Below are 27,383 nucleotides of genomic sequence, written 5' to 3'. Positions count from 1 at the left end.
AATTGTTAGTAGTATTTATTTATATAATTTGGTACAGATAAGATCATCAGGCTTTTTCTTTCTCTCTACCAGGATTTGGTTTCTACATTATATCAGTCCTTAAGTCAAGTATGACAAACATTGTGGTAATTGATAAAAGAGGTAGTCACTTTAATCACACTGCGAGTCAGGTTGAGAGGCTAGCCACTTTAGTTATAATATTAACCAATCACTGAAGACAGCACAACGTTTGTGCCAACTACTTTCAAAATACGAGGTATGCTAGGGTAATCAATGTCATCCATAAGTGTTAAGGGTCAAGTATACCATTCCACTGAACCACTGAGTTCCGCTTATGTTAGCTGTGACTCCAACTGCGACAGGAAGTCCACCAGAGACTTGTGATTCTTCTTCTGCGCTTGTTGCAGTGGCGTACTCCCGCCGTTCGTACGTGCTTGGATGTTCGCTCCTCTTGCTACGAGAGCCTGCGCACCTTCCAGGCGGTTATTCCACGCTGCCCAGTGGAGAGGTGTTTCACCATATTCCGATCTCTCCTCCAAGAACGCCCCACGGTCCAACAATAAGTACAGCACGTCTGGAGAGCCGCAACCATAGTGCATGGCAGAAGCACTCCACTTCTTAGTTTTGCCGTTAATAGGCGCGCCGGCGTCCAGCAAGATTCGAACCACATCCACTTGATTGTTGTCTGCTGCCACATGTAGAGGAGTCCTTGTGGTTTCATCCGTGACGGAGAAGTTTGTGCCCACCTGCAGTAGACCCATCACCAGTGTAGCGTTACCGCTTGTGGACGCCTCAAGCAGGCGATGCTCCCTCTCAGACTTGGTGAGTGCAGCGAGTTCCTATGACAAGACAAGACAAATTATTGCATTCGTATCGGTTTTAATGACAACAGTATCTTTAATTGCTGACAGTATGGCTTTCTAAAAGTGAATAATGGTAAATCATTATAAATAATACTAGCGCCAACCTCTGTGTTATTCGTATTTGTATAAATAGAATTAAAAGCAGAAGTAATATAAACTTTTATACAGAATGTCTCAGGAGAAACGTAAAATACTTCACGATAATGTAGTTTACGTCAATTTATATCAATTTTTATCCTGATACAACTATGTACAAAATTTTACGGTTGGGGAGATATAATGGGGAGAAATATTGGAACGTCTTGCGTTCCGTGTACTATGCTTCACGTGGTACGTCAGATCTTTTGCACACGGTAGCACCTGAGCAACGCAACGCCTGCGCAACACATACAATTGAATACACGTTCAAATGGCTTTTAATTCGTGTACTCGCATAGTGAATATGCAGACATCCTCTTTGTTTATGGATGTTGTGATGGCAATGCATTGGCTGCTGTTGAGGAAACAGACGTTTTCCGAACCGAAGGGCTCCATCTAGCCGTGTTTTCACGTGTTTACTGAATGTTGTCTGATACTGGCAAGCTACAAAGAGGTTGTTTCTTTTAAGGGCAGACTGATATGAATGTTCAGGTTTCTAAATTCTTCTAGGTCAGGCGTCGTCAACCGATCGCACAGTCGTGCTGGCTGGAGCTGCACAGTACACAAGTCTTCACATGAATCAGTTGCTGTGCAGGACATGGGAGGGGATGATATATAACTACAACGTCTTTGGATAGTTGAAACCGGCTCAGTGGTGGTCTACCAATAGTCATTCAAGCGTTGTCCGTATCCCTTATACTCTTATAGTCTATTGGTTAAGTACCATTCCGTGTGTTTCTATTTGAAATATAGGTAATAAATCTTATCCTATAACTTGAAGAATTTGAAATATCCCTTCATTAATTTCTTCTGGCAAATTAGTTAACAAACCGAGCATATTAAATATGCTGAAATGAGCCAAATAATATACTGAGTTTAACGACCCATTTTGTTCCTAAAGCTAGAAATAGTTTCTTCAATTTAACATAAATTATTCCTTCCTTCAACAACCGTGAACCAAGCTATTACATGAAAATAAAGGCCACAAATATGTAGGCCTACAACTAACAAAAATTAATAAACTATATTCAGTACGGTACCAGTGGCGGCTCGTGGGTATTGAATTCAGGGAGGCTGCATACAAAAATAAATCATGCAACTTACCTTATTTAAAGATTAGTTCCATGCCCCTTGTCTTGTAGGTTGCAAACTTTTGAATCATCTTCTTATTAAAATCCGATATGTCGTTTAACATAGTCTTTACAATAGAAAACATAGCTAATGCGGTCAGTTTCTCTTCTCTCATCGTATTTCTGAGATAGGATTTTACTCTCTTCAAACACGAAAAGCAACGTTCTGGATCGGAAGTTGTCATTGGTATGATGATAGCTATGCATAGTAGTTCCACAACTTCTGAAATGAGGCCTGCAAGTTCTCAGACAGAAGAAACTGCAAGAGCTTGACTGCGTCACTGATATTTCTGAATTCTTGTCTCTGATACAACACAGTGAGTTCCGTTTTTAGTTTGTCTTTATCGAACATTGGAAAAAGCTTCACACATAGATTTAGGTCATTTTCAGGAAATGAGCTTTTGTAGCATTCAAATTTTTCTTTACACAGAAGAGAAGATAATATCAGATGATCTATGAACTGGAATCGGGTATTAGCTTGTGTGAAAATGAGGTCACACACTTCCTTGGCTGCCGCAACCCTTGTCTCAATCCCTTCGACCTTACGACGCATTTTAGGGATTTCATTTTCACAGATCTCGCTGCTCAACTGTGCACTGTTCCGTATTGTCTGTATGGCATTAACAAAGCTTAATATGAAGAGTCGGCCTCGGTAGCATAGTCGGTTGCGGGTTCGATCCCGGCCCAGGTCGTTGGCATTTAAATGTGTTTAAATGAGACAGGCTGATGTCAATAGATTTAATGTCATTTAAAAGAATCCTGCGGGACAAAATTCCGGCACACCGGCGACGCTGATATAAGCCCTGCAGTTGCGAGTGTCTTGAAATAAACCATAATTTAATTTTTTATGCATATTTGAACCTTAGAAATATCTAACTGGTGATGTTGTAGTTGGTTGTATAATATATCTACATGATAATCAATAAATGAAAAAAACTGAACCAGAAACTGAATTCAGGATCTTCAAGAGTAGGCCTACGTACCAGGGCCCTTGCCTCATTTATTGTGATATTGTTACACGTTTCAGATTCCATTATATTTTGAAAACATTCTAGCAATGGCTCCTTCTTCTCATGAACAACATTTACTGTTCTTATTTTAAAACTCCATCTTGTTGCCCCAGCTGATGGAATTGTCTTTGAAACACATTAATCTAATACAGCTGTGTGGAGATCGAGAGAAGAAAGCAGGGTTACTGGATAAATTAGCAAAATATATACGAGCTTTGTAGGCTATTTTGTTTAGCGGCTGTTTCCATTATGACATTCAACTGATGGGCACTTAATTTCACATTTCTCCTGGATTGTTAAGGTACTGAACTGAATAGACATTAAATGTTGTACAGAATGAAACATTGTTGCACTTGTTATACTCACAACATTAAAGAAAATGTATCCCATAAATGCCCACAGGGTCGTTAGCGACACGTCATATTTTTATTGGTTCCTTTGATATTTGTTTAAATTTTCGGTTGGACACCATCATTATGTGTTCGGTAATATATTGGCAACACTTTTGTTTGTCCAATTGTTCCGTAGTACCTCTCTGCAATGCATTTTAACTGAAAATGTGTAACACTTCAGTTTGGTTATAATGCACGTCAACAAAGAAATATAAGTAGACACTTCATTGTTAAGTATTTTAGTTCTGTTATTGTTTTATTACATAGGGCAAGCAGTAACCAATATGATTACATGAGGTGGAGTCATGAATTATATTCAGTAGAGGCGTAAAAGTGTAAGAAATTTGGCGTGGGCCGTTTTCGACCCTATGGGCGCAAAATTTTCTAATAATATTATTATTGATAATTATTGTGTGCAGATTTTTTTTATTTTCATATTTCCTATGAAAATTTACGCAACGTTTACGATTTATAAATACGTGAAGTAATTGTTTAGGAAAACTACTATCCCGCTAACAGAGCTGACAAGCAAACATTCTGATGAGGGCAAATGAAAAAGTTAATTTTTTTTCTTCCACCATGTTAATAATGTCACAAGATGTGCTTATACAAATTTTGGCCACTCGACCACAATTACGAGGCCGTCCAGAAAGTAATTTTCCTGGGGCCGTTTACAGAAAAAAGCACAATTGCATGGATAAGATTTATTGAAACAGATACAGCAATTGTTGCGCTATTTGTCAATATATCCCCAACTGGAATTGACACATCTGTCACACCATGGGGTCAATTTTTGTATCTTTGTGTCGTAGAAGTCAGCCGCTTGGGATCGGACCAGTGTTTGATAGCCGTTTGCAAGTCTCTGCCGATCCCATAATATGATAAATATCTCAATTCCGGTGAGAATATGTTGAAAAATAGCTCTACAATTGCTTTGTCTGTTCCAATAAATTTTTCCAATGAAATCGTATTTTTTTTCTGTTAACTTCCCCTGGCGAACTTATTTTTTACGACCCTCGTAATTGCAGTTGACTGGCCAAAATTTTTATAACCACTTATTTTGAGATTATTAACATGGTGAAAGAAATTAATTAACTTTTTTATCTGCATCCATCAGAATGTTTTCTTGTAAGACGTTTGTTTTCCCTTATTTTATAGATAATTACGACAAATCTCACAAAAATAATCTTACCATTTTCGAAATACTGGAAGAACTTGAGACAGTATTTTCTCAAGAAAATATTTCAAATATTGAGCGGTTCTACAACCTCCTGAAAATGACGGTAATGAAACTGGCGACGATTCGGTTGACGAAGATTGTAACAACCTCTGTGCCTTCGCCAACTTGAGGCTCCAGCTGAACTTTTTGTCAATAAAGAGTCTGTAGATTGCAATGAAATTGTTCATAACAAAGATTGTGAAAATGAAAACGTGGTAGAAATACAACTATCTTCCTGGGCCTATTATATCAAACATATAAAAGGTTGACTAAATTATGTCCAACAACCTTAGTAAATACGCCCTATTACATAGAACCCACCTCGCATTTCTGAGTAACAGAGTTAGTTTATAGTTATATAGTAGTTTTATACATATGTCACAAAATATAAGTGTAATAATAAATTTTTGAGTTATATTAAGCAAAGTAGTCATTTTTTTTATTAATTATGTCCAACAGATTTAGTAAATAATCGTTATGATGACTTTACTGTAATATGCATGGATAGGTTGTTCATGTGCCCACAGGGTCGTTTTCGACCCACGGCTAAATGGGCACTAATGATTATGTAAGCGGAGATTTTGCATTGTCATTCTCTTACTATGACTAACAGAAGCAACATTTGTGAAAATGAAGACTTTTTTCAAAAATAAAAGTTACGAGCATATGTGGGTTAAAACTGTGCGCTACTGACAAACTGCTGCAAATTTTGCAGCGCCTGGAAGCTCTGAATTCCAGGTTGAGGGGCAGCAGGGGGAGGGGTAAAATTAACGCGCAAAGATCCCAGACGAGACTGGCAGCTCCAGGGGAGGAAGTGGTTTCACCAATCCGTCCTTGTCTCTCGGTTCGCTCTGGTACCACCAGGGGAGGAAGTGATTGTGTGCATGTCAATGAGAGCGAATTTAAAAAAAAAATTCGAGCAGCTAAATAGAGACATTATAATAAATGTATTTCACAACATAAAACGAGACGAGAGCCACAAATGTCTGGGGGTGCTGCAGCTCCGCAGCCTCCCTTCGAAAGCCGCCCCTGTTCATTACTTATTCTACATCAAACTACAGCGTATATAAGAGAATTGTTTTCCTGTACAGTATATCTAACAAACATTTTTCATTTTTAGAAACATTGTAAATACCAAATGAGCTTATTAAATTTAATTTATGATAACGAATTGCAAAATTTAGTTACTTTTGTACCGATAGAGTAAGGGAGAGAATGTGTAATGTTATTTTATCATTATGATAATAATAATAATAATAATAATAATAATAATGATAATAATAATAATAATAATAATAGTAATAATAATAATAATAATAATTATTATTATTATTATTATTATTATTATTATTATTATTATTATTATTATTATTAATACAATACACATTAGTTATTAGTAATTTTTGGATGAGAGTGGTTCGTTCTTCTCCCTTATATTTTTCAAAATCATTTGAGTGATAGGACGAATAATGTCGTTGTAGGTTGAAATTCATTCTGTTATTCACAACTTTTTAACCAAACACGTGGCCACTCCCGACTTTTCAGCAAATAGAAATGACTCTTCCCATAATAACAAATTCAATGGCGTCGATGGCCTATCGGACATCCCTTCTTCTGACATGTCTGGTCCGCCACTGTGTACTACAGAGAAAGAACTATTTCCGTGCGCCTGCACAGACATCGCTACACAGCAGGCGAGGCGCTGCACGTAACTAGCGCCACGGTCAGTTGAGGACGCCTGTTCTAGGTAGATCTCTGAAATTTTGTAAGTTGTTCTGCTGCATATAAATAGTTTCTGTAGAAAGTTTCATCACATTTCGTGCAGAAATGTATCAATTATTAACAATTTTGTAATTTTAAATTGTGTAAATTGAGGTTTTCAAAAACTGCTACTCCTCCCACAAATTCAAATATTTTCACCTGAAATTTTGTCTCCATACTTGTCAGACCCTCAGAAACAAAACTTATTATACAGTTTTCTTTTTATTATACGAAACAAATAGTTAAAAATATTTATGCACTAAAGTGAAGAAAAAAAAATTCAACTCGAGCATAAGGAAAAATTGATATTAAAAAAGTATGGGTATTAGGTATAATCCTGATGGTAAGTTTTGTTAAGAACACATTAAAAAATCTACAAAGAATCATGCATGTAGTACAAAATTTGTAGAAATAATAGCATTTTTAGCAATGCAAAATTTACAGAAACTGAAAGTGGAGAAAATTGACTTCAAAGTTTGACATGATAATAATAAACGAGATCTCTGTCTTCTTTATTTTCTAGGCATTTTTAAATATATAGGCCTCGCTTATTATATGCAGAACTTACACTTTATACACTGCCACGCTGTGTACACCTAACCTACTCTAGTAAATAAAGATGGCAACTGAAGAAAAACTATGTAAACTTATGAAAACACTACATTAGATAGCTATTATTTGCAAATCACTATTGTTATAACACTAACAATAAAACTGTTAGAAACTTACAATTATTTCTTGTATCACAAACAAAAACCAAGCATGGAATACACGTGTTATGGCTACTAGTAACAAGTGGAATTTTCTTTTAGAGTTGTGCTTTTTTTTGTAACTGAATATATTTCAAAGGAAAGCAGCCTTTGAATTGACGTCTGTTAGATTCTATGAATAACTATTTCGAGAAGTCGAGAAGCTACACTGGCTCAATCGGAAATCTAATATAATAAATAATGTATGACATTCAGCGCAATTTCCAAATTGGCCGCACAATTCAGAGTGGAGGACGTCGACAGGGCATTTAAATTATTATCAGTTAGAGCGCGCAGCCTTCTAAAAATGTAGCCTAAACAACTGATAGACTGATCGTATGGCCATGAAAATTGGCAGAGGGCATCTTCAGACGATGAACAATTTTTTTAAGATAAAAACAAAAAACCAATTTTTTTTGACCAAAAATTGCAAAATCTCACATCTGTGTACTCTTAAGTGGGAAAGAGAATCTGTACCAGTAGGCCTACCTGATATTAATTTACAAATTCATGGAATCCATAAGAAGGATAACGTTAGTAATTTGTCTTGTAAAATATTTATTTTCTTACCGGATTTGTACTCAAATAAGGAATAAACTAATTGGGATAACACAAGTTGCAGCATTTTCCATAATGTATCTTATCACAATGTCCTAAAACGTAGAAATACATAGTGGCGTGTATTCTATAGAAGCAAAGTAAGCATTGCTCACACGGCATTTATAAGGAAGAAAATGATGAGATACGCATATTATTTTGTACAGGATATTCAATAATATTGATGTATAACATAATAGAAATAATATTTAATATCCAGTTTGCAGTGAGTGTCCCCCTTAGGGCTAAATTCCATGCCATATCTTATTATGATATTCCAGCACTGCGCTTCTGTCCGAAAAATCCCTACCGCAGTCCAGTCTCATTCACCTCGCTACCACCTTTCAAACTTCCATGCTGTTTCGTTGGCTGAAAGCAGGAAGCAATGCTTTGAATTGCTTTTCTTTCGCGCGCAAAGAAAGCCTTGTTTGGTTTAACTAGATTGAATCTACGCCCACGCGAAATGAAGAATGTTTTAATATATTTATGGTTAACATCGTATCCTGTGTTTCGTTAGTGATTGTACAGCTTGATTCAGGGATTTTTGCCCCTGCAAAAAGTAAGTAGATAGACTGAGAGCGAGTTTCTCATCACTACTGGCGGGCTGGGTCACACAGGTCAGGCCGCAGTCATAACACCAAACACTTCCTTCTTATTATGTCGCGGTACACTCCGCCTTAAAAACAATATTCTTCCACACGTCCCGTTACTAACCATTACGTCTGTTGACTAAGCAATGTCATGATGACTTATATTTTCTTGACATGAATGTCCCTCAGCTACCAGGATAGATATTATTATCATTCCTCCTCTTCCCTCTTCCCCTCCTATGCAGATATCTGATTAAATTTCTTACTTATGATGCAACACACAGCCCGCTCACTAGCTAAACAACCAAGGACAGGGGCCAATAACGTTGAATCGAGCTGTAACAGTTTTTTTATCTCATTTAGCGATAAACTGAACTGGTTTTACAGTGAACTATGGTGCTGTATTAGGGGCCTGAGGTATGCAATTGCATAAACTGATTATAGCGTTGATTCTTCGAAATGGAAACGTATACCGGACCTCTAGCTAAATTTTACTGTGTAACATTTGGTCTTCCTCGGTATATTTATGGTTATAATATGAATAATGTGCACAGCGCTATAAAAAAGCACAGCCTTTCTCAAAATCACCTGCATGCAATAATATTGAAAAAAAATAAACTTTTGATACATCTAGGATAGATTACGTGACTGATAACCAAAAAAAAAAAAAAAAAAAAAAAAACGAGTGACCAGGCGCATAGGCCTAATAAACGTGTTAGCAGACATAAGATTCATTATGAAACGTTTGATCGATTTTCTTTGTTTTTGGGAAAGCAAGAACAAGCTTTCAGAGGTCACAACTTGAGCAGAGATGCTGCAAATAGGGGAAAGTATGTTGAATACTATACTTTATAACGTCATTGAACTGAACGTAATGTTGTCACAGTCGGCTTCAATATCAAAGACTGCAGAGTATTCTCCTTAACTTTGAATGGACTGGAAACTGCTTTTTTTTTTTTTTTTCAAAATCAACTAAGAGAAGTCATGTGATATATGAGGAAGTCAGAAGAGATTGCCCAAAGATTGGGCCACACGCAGGAACATCAGTTCACGATTAGTAGGAACTGTTTCGGAATGTCGCGGAAGATAATTTCATTATTTTAGGAAATGGCTGGAAATCACGGAGGCGTTGATTTCTGTTCGTGAGTTTTTAGTTTAATTGAAAGACTTTAACTTGTATTTTATGTTGACAGTATTTGGAAGTAGTTTTTCCTTGTTACTGATGTTTTGTTATCCATATTGCAAACGAAGTCTCGTCATATTGATTATTGTGTAAATAAAGTCAAAGAGCTGAAAATAAAACTTGAAGCAAGACGTGAGGTCTTTGAAGAAAATATGGCCCATGATAGAGCTAAGAGGGAATATAAATGAACCAGACAGAAAAGGAGCAAGATTAAATAAAGTACTTGATATGAACATATCATACAAGAATACCTGTTTTGTGAAATAACTGATGTAATATTATTTTGTAACAGCTCAACAACAGGTTCGATAATCTCGATTGCGTACGCTTCTTGGAACTCATTAATTCAGATCAGAATAAAAGGATGTTCCCCGAGATCGGTTTTTAATCCCTTAAAAACAGTTATCCCAAGTGCCCTTCGATCTCAATTAACTGTCACATATATTTCCGACGACCTGCGTAAAAAATGTTAATGGAATATTAGTTTTCATAAAATCAAAGCATCTGAATGCAGCTAATAGGAAGGGCAGTGTAACTCTGTGAATTTATCTACCAATTCCTGCTACAAGTGCCCCCATAAAGAGAATTTCTACTGCTTTCATTGTATTTACTAGACATCGGATGTTAGGAAAATGCCTATTTTATTTAAATATTCATATTAAAAGGCTTTTAGTATATGTGCACTAATCATGAGAATTTCTGATAAAAGTTTCATCTTGCCTTTTTTTTTTTTTTTTTTTTTTTGCCTTTTTTCCGTTTACGTCTTCTTTACTTTAATATGTATTTTTTGCCCTTTTCTTGCTTTTATATGTACCTTTTTGCCTTTTTCTTTACATGTCTACTGACACAACAATACTGCATTTATTTCTGCGTTCGAAACTAAGGAAATTGCAGTTCTTATAGTAGTCATAGATATGGGACAGCCTGTTGCAATGCAGTGTTGTTTCTGTTACTCCGGAATCGACCTTTTCCTTACCTAGGACTGCTACCTGACTCCAGCACTGACCTACCCCATTAATTCCTGGCTTAGTTGCCTCATGACTGATGCCTTATTGGTGTCACTTGTGAGGTTCGAACCTGACTTCGTACAGTTGACTAAACAAGAAACATCAGTCATAATTCGAATACATGAAGCGTTGGATTTCCACATTGATAACCTGGTTTCGGATCCCGGTGAGTCCAACTATAATTTGTGGTGGACGAAGACGGTGCTTGCTGGTAGGACTTCGCGGCTCTACCGACGTCTCATTATTGTTACATTAATCATCGTCATACTGATTTTGTCCAATAGACGTAACAGAAGTTTGTGCGTTAATCTTGAAAAGTTGCTTGTTGTTTATTGTAACTCAAATTATGGACGTGAAGTTGTGGATGAATAAGATAAAGTGAAACAAGTCTATAGAACACAGAAACTACTTTTCCAGTGTAATTCGTAAAGTTACTTATATCTTATGGATGTTTACATTACGAATTATGGGTGATTCAATATAATTTCAATGCCTTTTATTGCCCTATTCTAGTTTTAGAGCCTTTTTAGGCGACTAAAATGCCAGTTTTTAGTGCCTTAACTTCCAATGTCTAGTTATTATTATTATTATTATTATTATTATTATTATTATTATTATTTTAATATATTATTCATTAAGAATTGGTTACATTCAATTTTGTGCTACAAAAAAACTTGCATTTATTACTGTACCCTTATTTATTTGTATCGTAATGTTTTAATTTCTCATTGCTTATTGCTTACTCTGTATAAAATACTACAACACACTACTGAAAATACGTCTGTGATACCTCTCTCCATTTAAAAGTTCACACATCAATAACTTCCTGTTACATTTCGGTCATAGGTATATCAGGTTCTAGGCCTATCGATGTAGTGATTTACATTTCATGTTGAGGAATAGTCAGCTAAGTCCCTTGTTAATAACATATATCAATATAATTAATTATTTATTCCGTCTTATGGCTTGAGCATTGACTATATATCTATGTATAAAACAAAACACTTATATTTTACATCTTATTTAGTCTTAATATTAACGTTTCACCCTTATAGGACATCTTCAGGTACGAGATATAACAGATATCCATCTAAAATCAATTACAAAACTTTGCTTTACATTTGGAAATGACATAAATAGAGTGAAATATAACATAGTGACAATACTAATCATCCAAAACAACATTAAAGAAGATCATGTCAAATATTAAAAACATAATTAAAACAACGTTAGCTTGCATAGCTATGCAGTAATACTGAATACGCAGTGTTGGCACAGAAAGTTAGATCTCAATACATTGGTGCAATATAATTAGGATACAAATGTACTTTTACATTTGTAAAAGTTTCTTTCAACCCATAAGCAATGCTGACTAGATCATACGCTATGGACAGTACTCTATAACAGAGTCGCCAGTATGAAAAGATAATTATTCCAAGCTTTTGGCGTGAGACGAACTCGATAGCTCAGTGGTAGAGCGCCTGACCGGAGAACAGAAAATCGCAGGTTCGATTCCCGCTCGAGATTGTGAAATTTTTCTTTCATACCATGGCATGATTGTGACTATAATAGTATTCAAATTCATTATTGTCGCTATGTTATATTTCACTGCATTTATGTCATTTCCAAATGTAAGGCGAAGTTTTGTAATTGATTTTCGATGGATATCTGTTATATCTCGTACCTGAAGATGCCCTATAAGGGTGAAAACGTTAGTATTGAGACTAAATAATATGTAAAACGTAAGTGTTTTGTTTTATATATAACCAATGCTCAAGCCATAAGACGGAATAATTAATTAATTATTTTGATTTATGTTACTATCGATGTAGGTTAACCCAAACTACATTATCCTGAAGTATTTTACATTCCTCCTGAGACACTCTGTATAAATATTTGTGGTTTAATGGTCATATTAATATAATGATAGGGTACTGAAGTATTACTTTGGAATTTTAACAGTTTTATTATATATGATGATACAGCAATCAATTTTACAGTGCGATCCAACGAACAGTGGAATTCTCAGCTGTGTACATAAGGTCACTAATATTATCGGAAGATATGACGGAGATTTCCGCCTGTAAGCAACTCATTTCGGTGTAATTTGATATATATTGATCGTGTGTTGTGTTGAATGTGACATATTTTGTGTGTAACTGTTAGTGTTTGGCAAATAAAAGAAAATTAAATGGCCTCCACTTTAGCAGAGAAAATGTTCGTTGTGAAACATACGGTAAGAAGGAGAGATTACAAAAGATTGAAGCTGTCTCATAAGTAATATTGTTCCACAAAATTACAAAAAGAAATTCTTATTTGCCTAGGTCAAATGTTATGCTTCATTTATTTATTTTTCATTCATTTGGTATATTACGTTGGTATTTATTAATTCAAAATATTCACCATTATGCCTTTGATTTATTAATTTAAACAATATTCTATATATTATATAGCACGAGCGGTGACGAAACCGGGCGGCCGACGGCAGACTCCAATATCGTTGGATATTCCTGTATAATTCTAGAATATGTTTCTTTATAATGATGTAAGCAAAATTTCTTCCTTCAAACATGGGTGAGATTCCTATGTCAGAACCTCACCAATTGAATTTGCGCTACAGACACAAATGGGCTACTTAAGCATTTATTTAGAAAAACCTTAGTTATGTGCCATGTGTAAATTGACAATGCAGGAACTTTTCATCCGTACGATGAAGGACACGAAGTCAAATATTCTCAATATATTTTAAGTCAACTGTAAGAAGACAGATTTTAACCTCACTAGTAACAACAATAAGGCATACTTTATGAGTGACCTCACCCAGGAGATAATGAAGTATGGTGGCTAGTTTCTTTCCCCCTCCATTGCTCACATCGCTGACTAGTGAATCAGACTTTATTCTCAATATATCTACAAATTATTTTCTGTTCGCTCAACAAATAAAGAACCCTGTAAGGGATAGAACTACAAGTTACTTCTCCTTTTCATATTTCCCCTATTCAAATAGCGACAACTTGGGTTAGTTCTTTTCACCAAATGTAACAATATTATTTACACAGTCAGGAAGTAAAGTTCATTAGTTTGCCCAACAAATAAAGAGATTCGGTGAGGGTTTTCAGAACTTTCAGACAAGGGAGTAAGTGTTGCAAACAGGATATCAGAAGCGGTAGAGAGGAAATAAATTCGAGGTGTCATTAAAAGCATAAGTATTGCTATAGAGCTCAAGAACGTTTAGAGGACTGAACACGTAGTAATATCCGGACTTTATAAAAGAAAGTTATTTGTCCTTACACTAGTAAAGCATTGGCGTACAAAATCGCGTGCATATCTTTACAAAACTCAGTCACCGAACATTTTAATAACGGACACATTTGAACAAGGTAAAGTGCTGAATTGTAAATATAACAATGTAACTTACTAACGCAGAATACAAATGTATATTTTGTTTAAGACTTCATTTCTTTACCTTTATACACTACTTGATTTATTGCTTGTTTTGTGAAATATCCGTAGACAGGTTTGAACCTCATAAGTGACATCAATAAGACATCAGTCATGAGGCAACTAATCCAGGAGATAACGGGCAGGTTGGTCAGTTCCTTTCACTCTCCATTGAAGACATCGCTGACAAGTAACAAATTACATCAAGCAATATCCGAAATAACATATAATAGAATTAGTCGTAAAACCATTATACCATTAAATTTATGGAATCATAGCACTTTCATATTGTATTCAGAATTCTATTATTTATAAAAGCAAACATTTGAAGTCATTTGCAAAATATTTTCTGACTGCAGCAAAATTAACAACTGCAAAGTTATCGTCAATTGCACAGGTAATGATACAGATAAGAATGGAGACAAAATCAGTAATACATTTTTAATGTATTAGTAATAAGAGTGAGATATTATCGGTACTAAATTTAGCCCTTCTGATATTAGTACATAATATTATGCACGATAACGATGAGCGATATTATGATTATTAAAGTTAAACTCTCCGGTACTGCATTAACTTTACAAGAGGGAGTGCGGTATTTGTAACGTCCTGCAATGAATATTCAAAGGAAAAGCATCCTAAATTGCTAACTTACCTGTCGAAGACCTCCCAGAGAGTCTTTACCATAACAGGACTTGAACTGACAGTTCTCCAGTTTATCTAACTTCTTCTCCATAAAACTGTTATGTTCATGGATTTTCTTTTCCACAAAACCGCTATAATTCTCAAATTTATACGTCATAGATTCATATCGCTTCTCGTATTTTTTCTCCATTATTGCATCCTGTTCAAGGATCCTCTCCTCCAGAAGATCATTAAAATCTTCAAATTTCTTCGTTATGAATGCATTCTGATTCTTGTGTGTTTCCTGCATAAGACTTGTTAGTTCCTGCCATTTCTTTTCTCGCAAATTTTTATCGTCGCTTATTCTTTTCGAAATCAGAATATTCTGCTCCTCGAAACGCGTGTCTAGAGTTTCTAATTTCTTTTCCAAGAAACTCTGCTGTTCCTGGAAGTTATTTTTGAAGAAAGATTGCATCGCTTCCAGTTGCGTGTTGTATGTGGCGTTTAAGTTTAAGAGTTCTGCCATCGTGCCCTTGAGATTTCCATTCGTGGCATTCGTGTTGTTATGTACGGCCAGGTTGAACAACTGTAGCAGTAACAGCTGCAGAGGTGCTGGCACCGTCGTCTGCGTTTGGACTGAACCGATGGACATAGTCTGCAAAAGAACACTTGATTACTGCCAGCGTTTAGAATACAATGCACATATATCATATACAGACTGTACCTTTATTAGACCGAGACGCTTTGGGATCGGGTAGAGAACTTTTTTTTTAATGTTTATGTTAAGGAATCCCCGTACTGTGATGTTTCATTTCTGCACAACAGGTTACCATGTATTTACTTATTTTGATCAAATTGACACAACAAAATTGAGGAAATCAGTTATTTGAAAATTAATGATTCCAGATCGCGTACGCTGCTATAACTTTTGACAAATTTAATGTATTGTAGTTAGGATTTTGTCAGTTTGGAAATAGTCTCTAGTAAATCCTTTGAGTCCCAAGACCAGAACCAAATCCTACTAATTATGTCGTGTGCATATGCTCAAACTCGCTCCATACGAAATGTTTAATGATGTACTTTGGTATACTCAGGTTGCCAAACTGCGTGGAAATGACACTCAGCACAGGGGATGCAATTAAATGAGGACGAGCATGATGCCTAACATTGAAAATATGCCTCGAAACATGAAAGCATGCATCCAGCGTCCATATATTCCATACTAGAAGTGTCAAAGGAAAAGTTCTCCATCTGATCAAAATCTTTGTCTCTCTAATTAATATGCATCCCTTGTATAATTTCGTTAAGTTATTTCATTACTTAAATATGCCTATATTAAACTAATTATCAAATATGAAATTCTTATTGCAATTAATTTTAACTCTACTACTTAAAAATGTAAGAGTCAAGAAATTATTTATTTTATTTTATATTTTATAACAATAACATTGATATTAAGTGTATTAACATATCTAATTTTATCTCACAAAGAAAATAAGTTACTTTATATAATTTGTATTTTAACGTTGAAAACTAAACAATAATGAAATTATTGTATGTTCACTAAAATGCAGAAAAACTGAAACAGATTAAAAATAAAAATAAGGTACAAATCGAAAAGAATAAAAGTTCCTAATAAGCGAGTATAGTTTTTAAATTAACCTCTACATGCTGGATATCAGATAAGATATGCCTCTTCTTGCGGAAGATTGTTGCAATCCTGAATTAGAACAGCCTGGAAGTCTCCAAGGATCTCCACATCCTTCATGCAGGATTTTACAGCCTCATGAATTTTCCCTACATTCTTTATAGGATTAAAGTCGTGACTGGGAAAGTCAGGGCAATAAAAAATCCCTTTCTACTTGAACCGTTCACAAATCGTTCTACTAATATGGACACTGCCAAGTGCCAAGTGTTCAAAACATACACTGTGTAAGATCACATTTTAAAAAACAATAGAATACAGATTCAATGCCTTGACTGTAAGCACAACATCAGGTGGCTTTGTAACCGAAAACTTACAATTTAAAGGGAGGTGGAACATTGATCTCGCTTCACTTAGAAGGGGATATGAAAGTGAAATGTAACTGAAACCTGTAAAGGCTGCTGATAAGAAAAAGTATCTGTCTGTAATTATTAATCCTCTATATCGACCATACTATGAAAGCCTTATTCAGATATATACAAATAAGCAAAGTGTTAATGATGAATCTGGTAGAAAAGTGAGGGACTCTGATTAATGCCAAGTACTCTAACTGAACTATGTGAAATAATATTTTATATAACTTTAAATACTATTGATACATTTAAAATGAATTTCAGATATTGAATACAAATATTCAACTTCCATTACTCAGTATTTTCCCCAATAAATTGTTTCTTGTGTCAATGACATTCAAAACAGCATAAAAACATGATTTTCAATTGAGTTAAATTATGGGAAATTTGGCTTTTTGTAACATGCTAACATTGTTTCTGGCTTGAAATACTCCTAATATACAGTTATGTGAAAAAATAGTTTTGTAGTTTTAGTAAGTTCAGAGATATACAAAAAAAACTGATTATCTCATAACTTTAGTCAGTGGACTTGTGTTGTTCTGCATACCATGGCTTCAATTCACAAAACATAATGCAAATCTAATAATCACTTTGTGAGAGATCCTGATACAAACAAATATAATACAATAAATAATCCTGGTTTTCATTACTTTCAGTACAAGTCAGTTTTACGTCGATCTTACTAGCTTCGATTGGTACGGAGAGCAAGTTGCGAGTCAACAGTTCACGCTGCAGTGAAGTAGTCCCTCCTCGTGGTCCGATCCTGTGTGTTTACATCTAGTCGTATTTACTAGTGTGCCTGTGTGTGGGTGAATAACAGGAATAGTTCTCATTTACAAAATACCGCTTGTATTTAGAGAAAATAATAACAAAATGTTTATTTAAATGTAGCTTTTATGCAGTAAACATTATTTTAACAATGGATAGACTAAACTAAATAACTAAAAAACTAAATAATTTTCACGAGTTAGCACATTTTGCTTGCCCACAATTTCAATGAGAAAACCATTGAACCTAAGATAAAAATTATTTACTGAAATATATTAAACAATATTAAATATTTATGCAGTCCGTGCATCACGAATCTCTGCACATTACAATCAATGACTATAAATAGCAGACTTTCAAATGAAACATTTCTCCTTCTTTATAACAAAATACATTTTCTTCTGTCCTTATGAACTGTTCACTACCAAATTCTTCTACTGGAGCGCTAATCTCCAATCGCCTAGTATTGTTTTGTTTTCTTAAGTTCACTGAACAGCAGACCTGAACTGTTTAAGTAGATGGCGCCTATCTATACTCCATACATGTCTACACTTTGTAGAGGTTGACAACGGGTAACTTTTCATCATTCACTGACATTTGCTGTGGAGCCAATCGTCGTGTATCTTCAAGCCTCCCCTTCAATCTTGATACTGTTCGGTTGTGAGATAGTTCTATAGCATACAGTGAGACAAAGTCAACATTTCATCTATAAAGCCAAAATTGATACTAACAAATATCGCACATATTTTGCTGTATTGATATATTTATGAACTTATTCATCTTTTTTTTTTTACTTGGTTATTTAACGACGCTGTATCAACTACTGTAACAGGCTTTTTAGTGTCGATGTGGTTGGCGTTAGTTAGATGGTATTTGGCGAGATGAGGTCGAAGATTCGCCATAGATTATCTGACATTCGCCTTACGGTTGGAGAAGACCTAAAGAAAACCAACCAAGTAATCATTGCAAACGGAAATCGAACCCATGAACGATTCTACAGGCAATTACGGTTCTGCAAGCAAGCGCCTCAGCCGACTAAGGTACGCCAGTGGCTAACTTGTTCACCCTCACCTTTATTAATATAGGCTATAGCCTAATACTTTAGTAGGGATTTAAGTCTAGATCGCGGATCTTTAGAGGGGAGGGAACTATTTTTGTATTGATAACATAAGGACTTAGTATTTACACGTTTCGTGAACATGTATACTTAAAAATGCTATTTGAGAGTGCGTATTATTTAGATTTTATCTATTTTTCCTAATCCATTTTGAATCTTGCGTACACTACTTTTAACACTTGAATATAATTAATTGGTTAACTAGTGGACTTACTAGTGTTAATTATGTAAGATTTGTCCTGCTTACAGCTGTTTCAGTGCTTCACGCACTATCCTCAGAGCCTACTAGATCACGGCGTCATCTCGGACTTCTCTGCCTGTTATGTGGGTGTGTTTGATTGTTTAAAGGTGTTGAAGAGTAGAGTCAAATAGTGTGTGTGTACTGAAATTGATCTGTGTGTTGAGAATTTGATCGGGGTGTGTTTTAGTGTGTTTGTATATTTCGTATTGTTCTAGTGTGTTGAGTTTTGTCCTATGTAGACAGGACAGACAGGCAGATCATTCCAAACACGCTACAAAGGACACATTAAAGCAATAACCAGAGGACACAATACATCTACATACACCGATCACATAACCAATGCTAACCATACATACAATAACATAAATACGGACATGGAATTCCTACACATACAACCCAAGAACCAAAAACTCAACACACTAGAACAATACGAAATATACAAACACACTAAAATACACTCCGATCAAATTCTCAACACACAGATCAATTTCAGTACACACACACTATTTGACTCCACTCTTCAACACCTTCCAACAATCAAACACACCCACATAACAGGCAGAGAAGTTCGAGATGACGCCGTGATCTAGTAGGCTTTGAGGATGGTGCGTGAAGCACTGAAACAGCTGTAAGCCGGACAAATCTTACATAATTAACACTAGTAAGTCCACTAGTTCATCAATTAATTATATGTTTCCTAATTTGAAACTAGACAGCTAAGTTTTATTCTAATTTTTTGTCTCTGTTTGTGAAGTGCTATTAAAGAAATCAAAGTTCTATTTTGTAACAACTGCAACAATTATTTTTCTCATTTATATTGTCTATCTCTCTCTCTCTCTGTCTCTCTGTGAGTGAGAGTGCTTCTATTATTGTTGTCTGAATCTAGCTAACTTTACTGATAACAATGAGCGCAATCACATTTTGGTAATGTGAAATACGCTAGGATTGCCAAATTCAATATCAAACTGTTGTAAAAGTCTTGTCTTTAGTTGAGTTCAGTTTTCATGTCAGTGCAGTGGTGACAAGGCCGAAAGAAGCGAGTTCCAAAGAAAGCCGTATAAGGCAGTGGCTTCAAGATTTTCCGAACTTTTCGACAGTAGAAAAAATTATATTCTGCCAGGCATGTAACAAAGAGGTTAGTTGTTATGTTTAACTTTTTCGTAGTTATTCCTTGATTTTATATCAGAGTTAGTTTTCTTTCACGACATCATTAGGTGAATGCGTTAGGCCTAATATTAAAGTAAGCAAATATCAAGCAGATGATATTGATTTCAAATCATCTAAGTATCAATTAGTTTACTTTCTGCGCACTATATAGGATTCTCTCTTTTTTAAGTTTCCAGGAATAAAATGTCTCATTTAATTCAGCAAACACAATGAACGTTACATAAGGCAAATGTCGAACAGATATCTGAAATTAAGTAAACTCTTTTGACACCATCATCTGAAGAATAAAAAAAAATCAGTTTTATGGTGGCATATGCTGTTGTGGCAGCTACCATACCATCGAGGAACTAGGATATCCAATATTCAAAGCGTTTCTTGAAAAATAGTGCCATCAATTGGTCCCTTCTGAGTCAACGGTGGGTAAAAATTACTTGGACTCAACCTACGATGACGTAATGAACAGAATCCGACAAGATATTGGAGACTAACATATCTGGATATCGGATGACGAAACGACTGCGATCTTGGTCGGTAGCCTACATTGTCAATTTAGTTGCCGAAAAATTGAATTCAGATACTCCATCCCGAGCTTACTTCAACAAAGACACTACCGAACACAAACCAGGACACAATCGCACATTTTGTCAACAATGGGCCGAAAGTACTATATCAAAATAATGTTGCTGAAAACGAAGTGCTGCTCGCCTACACAGATGCCGCGGCATACATGGTTGCTGCAATGATGTTATTTGGGGTGTTCTATCCTTTTATGTTATAGGAGACGGGTCTTGCCCATGTTAGAAGCAGCGTAACAGAACAAAAAGTAACAGTAGAAATTCAATGAAATTACAGCCTAATCCTCTGTCCTTAATTTTACGCAACTAATCAATAAAGAACACAATTGTTGGTATTTCCTCTACAATATCCTCCAAAATCATTATTCTAATGTCTCCCGTTTTCCTGAGTTGCACATTCCATATTCAACTTCAAATACTATTTTTCTCAAAATTCTGTAACAATAAACAATAATTATTTTAGATTTTTATGTTTAATTCCCTTCTCTGATATATCTCTCAATTTTAATTCCATTATATCTTATTTATTTGCCACATACAATTTCGAGTATAAACTAATATTTAACAACAGTTTCAAATAACTGACAGAGAATTTGAATACAAAATTAACAAAGCGTAGAAAATACCATCTCTCTTCCGAAATACTGTAATATAAGGATCAAGACACTAATTATGTCCAATAATTTATCGATCCTTGTTACCTGTACTACTGCGTTCAGTGAAGGTAAATTATACACCTTCCTTGTTTATGAATATCTTCGCTAGTTTAAACTATTCGTCGTTAAACTGATATTAATCTTCAACACGCCACTCGTTACATCAAGAATTTTTGTCGAGCTTTTATTTTCTGTATATATAATTAGGAACATTAAATCCAGACGTTTGAGATGGGCAGGGCTTGTAGCAAGTATGGGCGAATCCAGAAATGCATATAGAGTGTTAGTTGGGAGACCGGAGGGAAAAAGACCTTTAGGGAGGCCGAGACGTAGATGGAAGGATAATATTAAAATGGATTTGAGGGAGGTGGGGTATGATGATAGAGACTGGATTTATCTTGCACAGGATAGGGACCGCTGGCGGGCTTATGTGAGGGCGGCAATGAACCTTCGGGTTCCTTAAAAGCCATTTGTAAGTAAGTAAGTATATATAATATTTCAGGGTTACAGTGTTCCTTTCACTTTCGTGGCACATCTTTCCGCTTATTAATATTAATTTGTCTGGATCCTTTTTTTTTAGATGTATTTAACCGGCGAACATCTACCGTAACAATCATGACTATCTTGCAGTAGTCCATTTTACGTAATAGATCAACCGAAACTATAATTTACTTGCACTTATTGGTATTATTAAACTGTCGGTTATTGTTTGGGAACACTACTGTATTTCTGACAAGAAATTGGATGATTGCTAATATCAAACCATAGCTACAACATAGGCTAATAAAAAAAACATAATTATACGAAATGTTGGAAGTACTTTAAGTAAAGAATAGGCGGAGGCAGGCCCAGTAGGAAACCACTTACAATTCTCTCTCCATTATACTATGAGTGACGTCATCGTATTACAATAAAATGGCACAATTTTATCCGTATAGGTGTCCGCTAAAGCTTTCCACGTCAAACAATTCTCTCATAGCAATAATTAAGATGTAAGCACTCTGTTATAAATCAATGAAAACAGATCCTTATCAAATAATAATGATAAACATTTTCATTCGAAGCAATGGGACTTACAGATTATATATATATATATATATATATACATATATATACTTTTAGTTATTTATTTTCTCTTCTCGCACAGAACTTTACATAAAATTTGATAGGAAGCGTTACAAAATATTTCTAATGGTATTAAACTGCGCATCGCCACTAATATTTCTGGAAATATATAGTTGAGATAATTTAGACGACTTTGGTAATAGGACCTTTCGCTGTACTTGTAATATAGCCTCAGAAATTATTTGAAATAACATAATATTTCTTCTCTAAGGAAAACATTCGGGGTAAGCAATTTTTAATCCAGTTTTGTAATATGCCCCTTAAACATATTAATAATTTATCTATAATATTTGATGTAAATATACACACATTTTTGGAAGGCATAAAATATATATCAGCTTATCGTCGGTCGGCGATCAAAACCTCGTAACTCCATTTACAAGTAAAATCGGTTTTTTGCCATAACCTGGCAACAAATAACATTTCCCATGTTCTATTAAAGCATTGTGACTCCAAATCTTACAGAAGCCATCTACTGACCAATTACAATGACCTCGTATCTCCTTAGCATTTAATCTCAGACTCAAAACCTCGGATCTCCAGCAGACTGGAATCACGAGGTTTCCACTGCTCTTAATCTCAGACTCAAAAGCTCGGAACTCCATTGGGTGGGATATTACGAGGTTTTTAAATACCATGCTGATTTATCATTTGCAGACTGAAACTGACATACGAGGCATTGCGACTGATGCTACGTTAAAAATATTGTACTCTGTCTAGTGATCAGTATGACAATAATCTGCTGCAAACTTCGGTGTTATAGAACACAACAGTTCAGAAATTGTGCCTGCACTGTATGGAAATAATACGCAGAATAAAGGGAACTGAAATGGCGTTTTATTAGGCCTAAAAGATGAATAAATAAATATATAATTAAATAATAAATGAATGAATGAATAAATAAATAATTAAATTCTCTAATTACATTCTTTTTATTTAGAACAAGATAAATATTAAACACCATTATTATGGTTCCGCTGTAAACTTCGGTGTTACAGAACATAACACTTTAGAAATTAGTCTGCACTCTGTGGAGGTATTGCAAAAACTCCTGTTACAGGCATCAGAATATCCAATACCTCCGTTCAACTCAGTAGTAATACTAAGGCTGATAAGAGCAGTGAAGAGGAATCCACTGACAGTAGTTGTAATGAACACTATATGCCAAAAATAATAGCTTTTAGAACGAAGGTGAATCAGAAGACGAAATTGGAGGGAAGATAAATGGACGAAGTGAGTGACACTTGAAATTAATTGTTGCTGCACTGGTATACATTATTTTGTTATGGTTTGTTGAAATGGTAATGAAACAATATATTTTTTTTTCATTTACTATTAGCAATAAAGTGGCAGAACTTAATATATAAGAAATCAGGATGGGGCTAATGGAAACTGATAGTCAACAAGAAACAACGAATGAAAGAACTAGATCACATGGAGCTGGCGAAAGATGAGGCAGAAAAATGGAGATATGAAGTAGAAAGATGCATTCGTGTAATGCAAAAAGTAGGTTTTGTAAAATAATTTCAGAAAATTAACAAAAGACAATTTTCGATAATTTCTGGACTAATCTGTCATGGGAGGAAAAAAGATGTTTGTAATAGGGCTTGTAGATTGTATTCCAGTTCAGCGTCGAAGGAGAGATTCAAAAGAATCAAATCGATTTTATACTATGCCCAATTATTTTTCATTGGCAGTAAAAGACAGAAAGTCTGTAAGACCACGTTTCTTAACACATTTTCCATAGGGGAATATGTCTGTAAGAAATGGGATCTAAGCTAACTCTAAATCTACCATCAAACCAAAGAAGCTGTTAATAGTAAAAAAAAGGGTAATGACTTAAGAATGAATACTTCTCTACTTTTTCTGAGCTGCCTAAATTGGAGTTCTATCATTATCAAACTACTTCCAGAAATATATATTTTGAACCAAATTGGCAGAGTAAAGCTGCCTTCTACAAAGAATATGAGACATTCTATACATTAAAAAAAAATCACAGGCCTCAATAAATATATTTATGTAGATATGTGATTGAGGAACAAAATTTAAGTCTATTTTCACCTAAAAAAAACAACACTGTCATTTGTGCTGCTTTCGTGATGCAGGAAATGTTGATGATGAAAAATATTAGTATCATATTCTTATAAAATATGAAGCAAGAAAGTCTAAGGAAGCAGACAAAAAAAGACACTAAAAGAGTACTGACTATTGACTTGCAGGATGTACTTCTGTGCTTATCTCTCCATGACTCAGCTCTGTACCATTAAGACGAAACTGAAACTGCATAACTTTACACTGTTTGATTCACAATGAAAAGATGTATTTTGTTATCGATGGCATGAGCTGAAGATAGACTAAATTCTAATTAATTTACCAGTATAATAGTGAGTATTATTTACAAAAAAGTACCTGAAGATGAAGTAATTTTGTATAGTGATGAATGTACTTAACAAAACAGAAATAGTATTTTGGCAAATGATTTAATCGCCTTAACCATGAGAATTGTTCGGGAGTTTCTTGAGATAGGTTACAATCAAATGAAGTGTGATTCTGTTCACTCTAACAATAGAAAGAAAATTAAGCAATTGGTAAATTTACGCACCTGTAATGTATGTTGAAGCATGCAAAACTGCCAGACAAAAAATTAGCCATACATCATGTAATATCTTCACCATGACTTCTTCAAAGTATGTAGTAAAGTTTCGAGGCACTTCTCCATTGGACTTATTTCAAAAGCAGGAGACCCAACTGTCGCCGACAATTCGGGAATAATTATTGAATACAAATTGAATTTGAATTGTGCATGGGACATTATTTCTAAAAGGATGCCAAAGAACAGAGAAAAGGTGTCTTTACCACAGCTTTATACAAATTCTCACCTACTTGCAGTAAATAAATAAAATTATGTCCCAAGATTTCAATGTATTCTACGACTTCCTGCAAAACGTCAGCAGGCACTTTCTTCTAGTTTAGTGGAAAGTATATAATTTTGTATAAATCCCAACACAACGAACAACAGAAATATTTATAAAATTGGGAAATTAAAAATTAAAATTGTCTTTACATCGTTTATGTTAATTTTTTTTAACAGTTTGTATAATGGTTATCTGTAAAGATTGTATTCATTTTTATCGTCGTTAAATTTGTCATATAATATACAAACATGCCTGTATTCCACTTAAGTGTAGTCACTTACTAATTTGGCATCCATGTACTTGTGAAAAACTATTGAGATTACTTAAAAGAACAATAAGTATACGAAAGAAGTGTGTTCATTTAGTAAAAACCACGTAAATCCAAAGTCCTAACCAGTAACAAAAACCCGCAACTCCACCACACACAAATGTATATAATTTACAGTATATACTGTTATCGTACATTTAATGTATCACATTTCGGTTGCTAAATTCAAAACCACATCGATTTTGCTTTAAAAACACAGTCACAGCAACATTACTTCTTTCTCCTGTAAAATTTTCAATTTTGGAGTTACGAGGTTTTGATCGCCAGCCGACGTTATGTAACTGAAAGACCCAATGTATTGTTGAAGATTTATTTACACACATACGAATTTAATGTTGGGTATGATATGTATGTATATATATATATATATATATATATATATATATATATATATATATATATACACTTAACACTTACTGAAGTTGGTTGGATACAGTCCACAATTTTCCTTCTTCGCTTCTGCTGAACTTGACTCTGAAAACTGAGCTGTTGTGTGAAGATGACTAAAAGCACAGACCGATTACGCCAGTATTTATAGCTGTATATTCAAAATTGGTATAAAAAGATTGCACTTTTTTCTCGTTTGAACTTCCTGTAAACTTGAACTATGTAAGATTTAATTTTGTAACAGATGGCACAGTCTCGACTTACACAACGCAATAAAAAATAAAAATAGAAAGCTATATCGAATAGAAAAAAATAGTAGGCCTACTGCATTTTTTGTTTTATAGTTGTAACCATCATTCCCTCCGAGGTTTATGAAATATAATGTTCACCATATGATTGTAATAGAAGTAAGTTTCATACACGATCCAAATTTTGATTAGTCCCTTAATTTCTCTATTATCTGATAATATAAACAATTTGTCCTATTATCAACACATATCTTCTTGATGACAATTCACTTTTATTACCGTTTAGTTCACTTCATCAATACATGTTTATTACAGTTGTATGTGTTGTATGGGTAAAATTGGTGCATTATTTGGGGGACATATTTGGATCGGAAGAGTTGATAACTTTCCAAACTGCCAGTGTGAAATTATTTGATGTACAGTCATTCAAGAATATAAAGGGCTTGATCATGTATTTGAGTGTCCCCTAATACAATAGCTCTGTTTTTCTTCTTCTTTAAAGAATAGTTAATGTTCACAGGACTTTCATACTACATTTTCAGCCGTCCCATACTTATTAACTGTGGAATACAAACGGAATTAAGTGTCCCTCCAAGTTTGTGCAGAAAACCTCGAATATTATATGTGCTGTTCTTCCGAGCAAATCTTTTCAAATATTTGTTTTCGTGCATTATAATTCTTTAATTTTAATTTTATACTTACACTATGCCAACATTACAATCGACTGAAATGGATGTCTGGCGACGATCTGCAAGGATTTCGAGAAGATAAAAATCAGGAACAACGTGATAAGGAAAAAAAATGGAGCTGAAAGGATTCCTTGTAGAAAACATTAAAACAGCAGAGTTAAGATGGTTTGACCATATAAAAAGGATGATGGAAGACAGATTACCGAAGATTTATGATTGCATTCTCACAGGAGTCCACACCTGTGGAGTAACGGTCAGCGCGTCTGGCTGCGAAACCAGGTGGCCCGGGTTCGAATCCCGGTCGGGGCAAGTTACCTGGTTGAGGTTTTTTCCGGGGTTTTCCCTCAACCCAATACGAGCAAATGCTGGGTAACTTTCGGTGCTGGACCCCGGACTCATTTCACC

General features: G+C 34.9%; 1 protein-coding gene across 1 annotated transcript; it reads right to left on the bottom strand.

The window, feature by feature from the left end:
- On the bottom strand, positions 1-26,147 carry LOC138691363 (ankyrin repeat domain-containing protein 1-like). Its single transcript, XM_069813268.1, has 3 exons — positions 26,072-26,147; positions 14,736-15,359; positions 1-839 (listed from the first exon to the last, which is right to left on the bottom strand). The coding sequence occupies exons 2-3, from the start codon at positions 15,354-15,356 to the stop codon at positions 333-335; spliced, it is 1,128 nt and encodes a 375-aa protein (XP_069669369.1). The 5' UTR covers positions 15,357-15,359; positions 26,072-26,147; the 3' UTR covers positions 1-332.
- Positions 26,148-27,383: the final 1,236 nt, after the last annotated feature.

This window comes from Periplaneta americana, chromosome 16 (assembly GCF_040183065.1).
Source record: "Periplaneta americana isolate PAMFEO1 chromosome 16, P.americana_PAMFEO1_priV1, whole genome shotgun sequence".
NCBI classification, from domain to species: domain Eukaryota; kingdom Metazoa; phylum Arthropoda; class Insecta; order Blattodea; family Blattidae; genus Periplaneta; species Periplaneta americana.
This window is presented reverse-complemented; position numbering and strand designations above follow the sequence as displayed.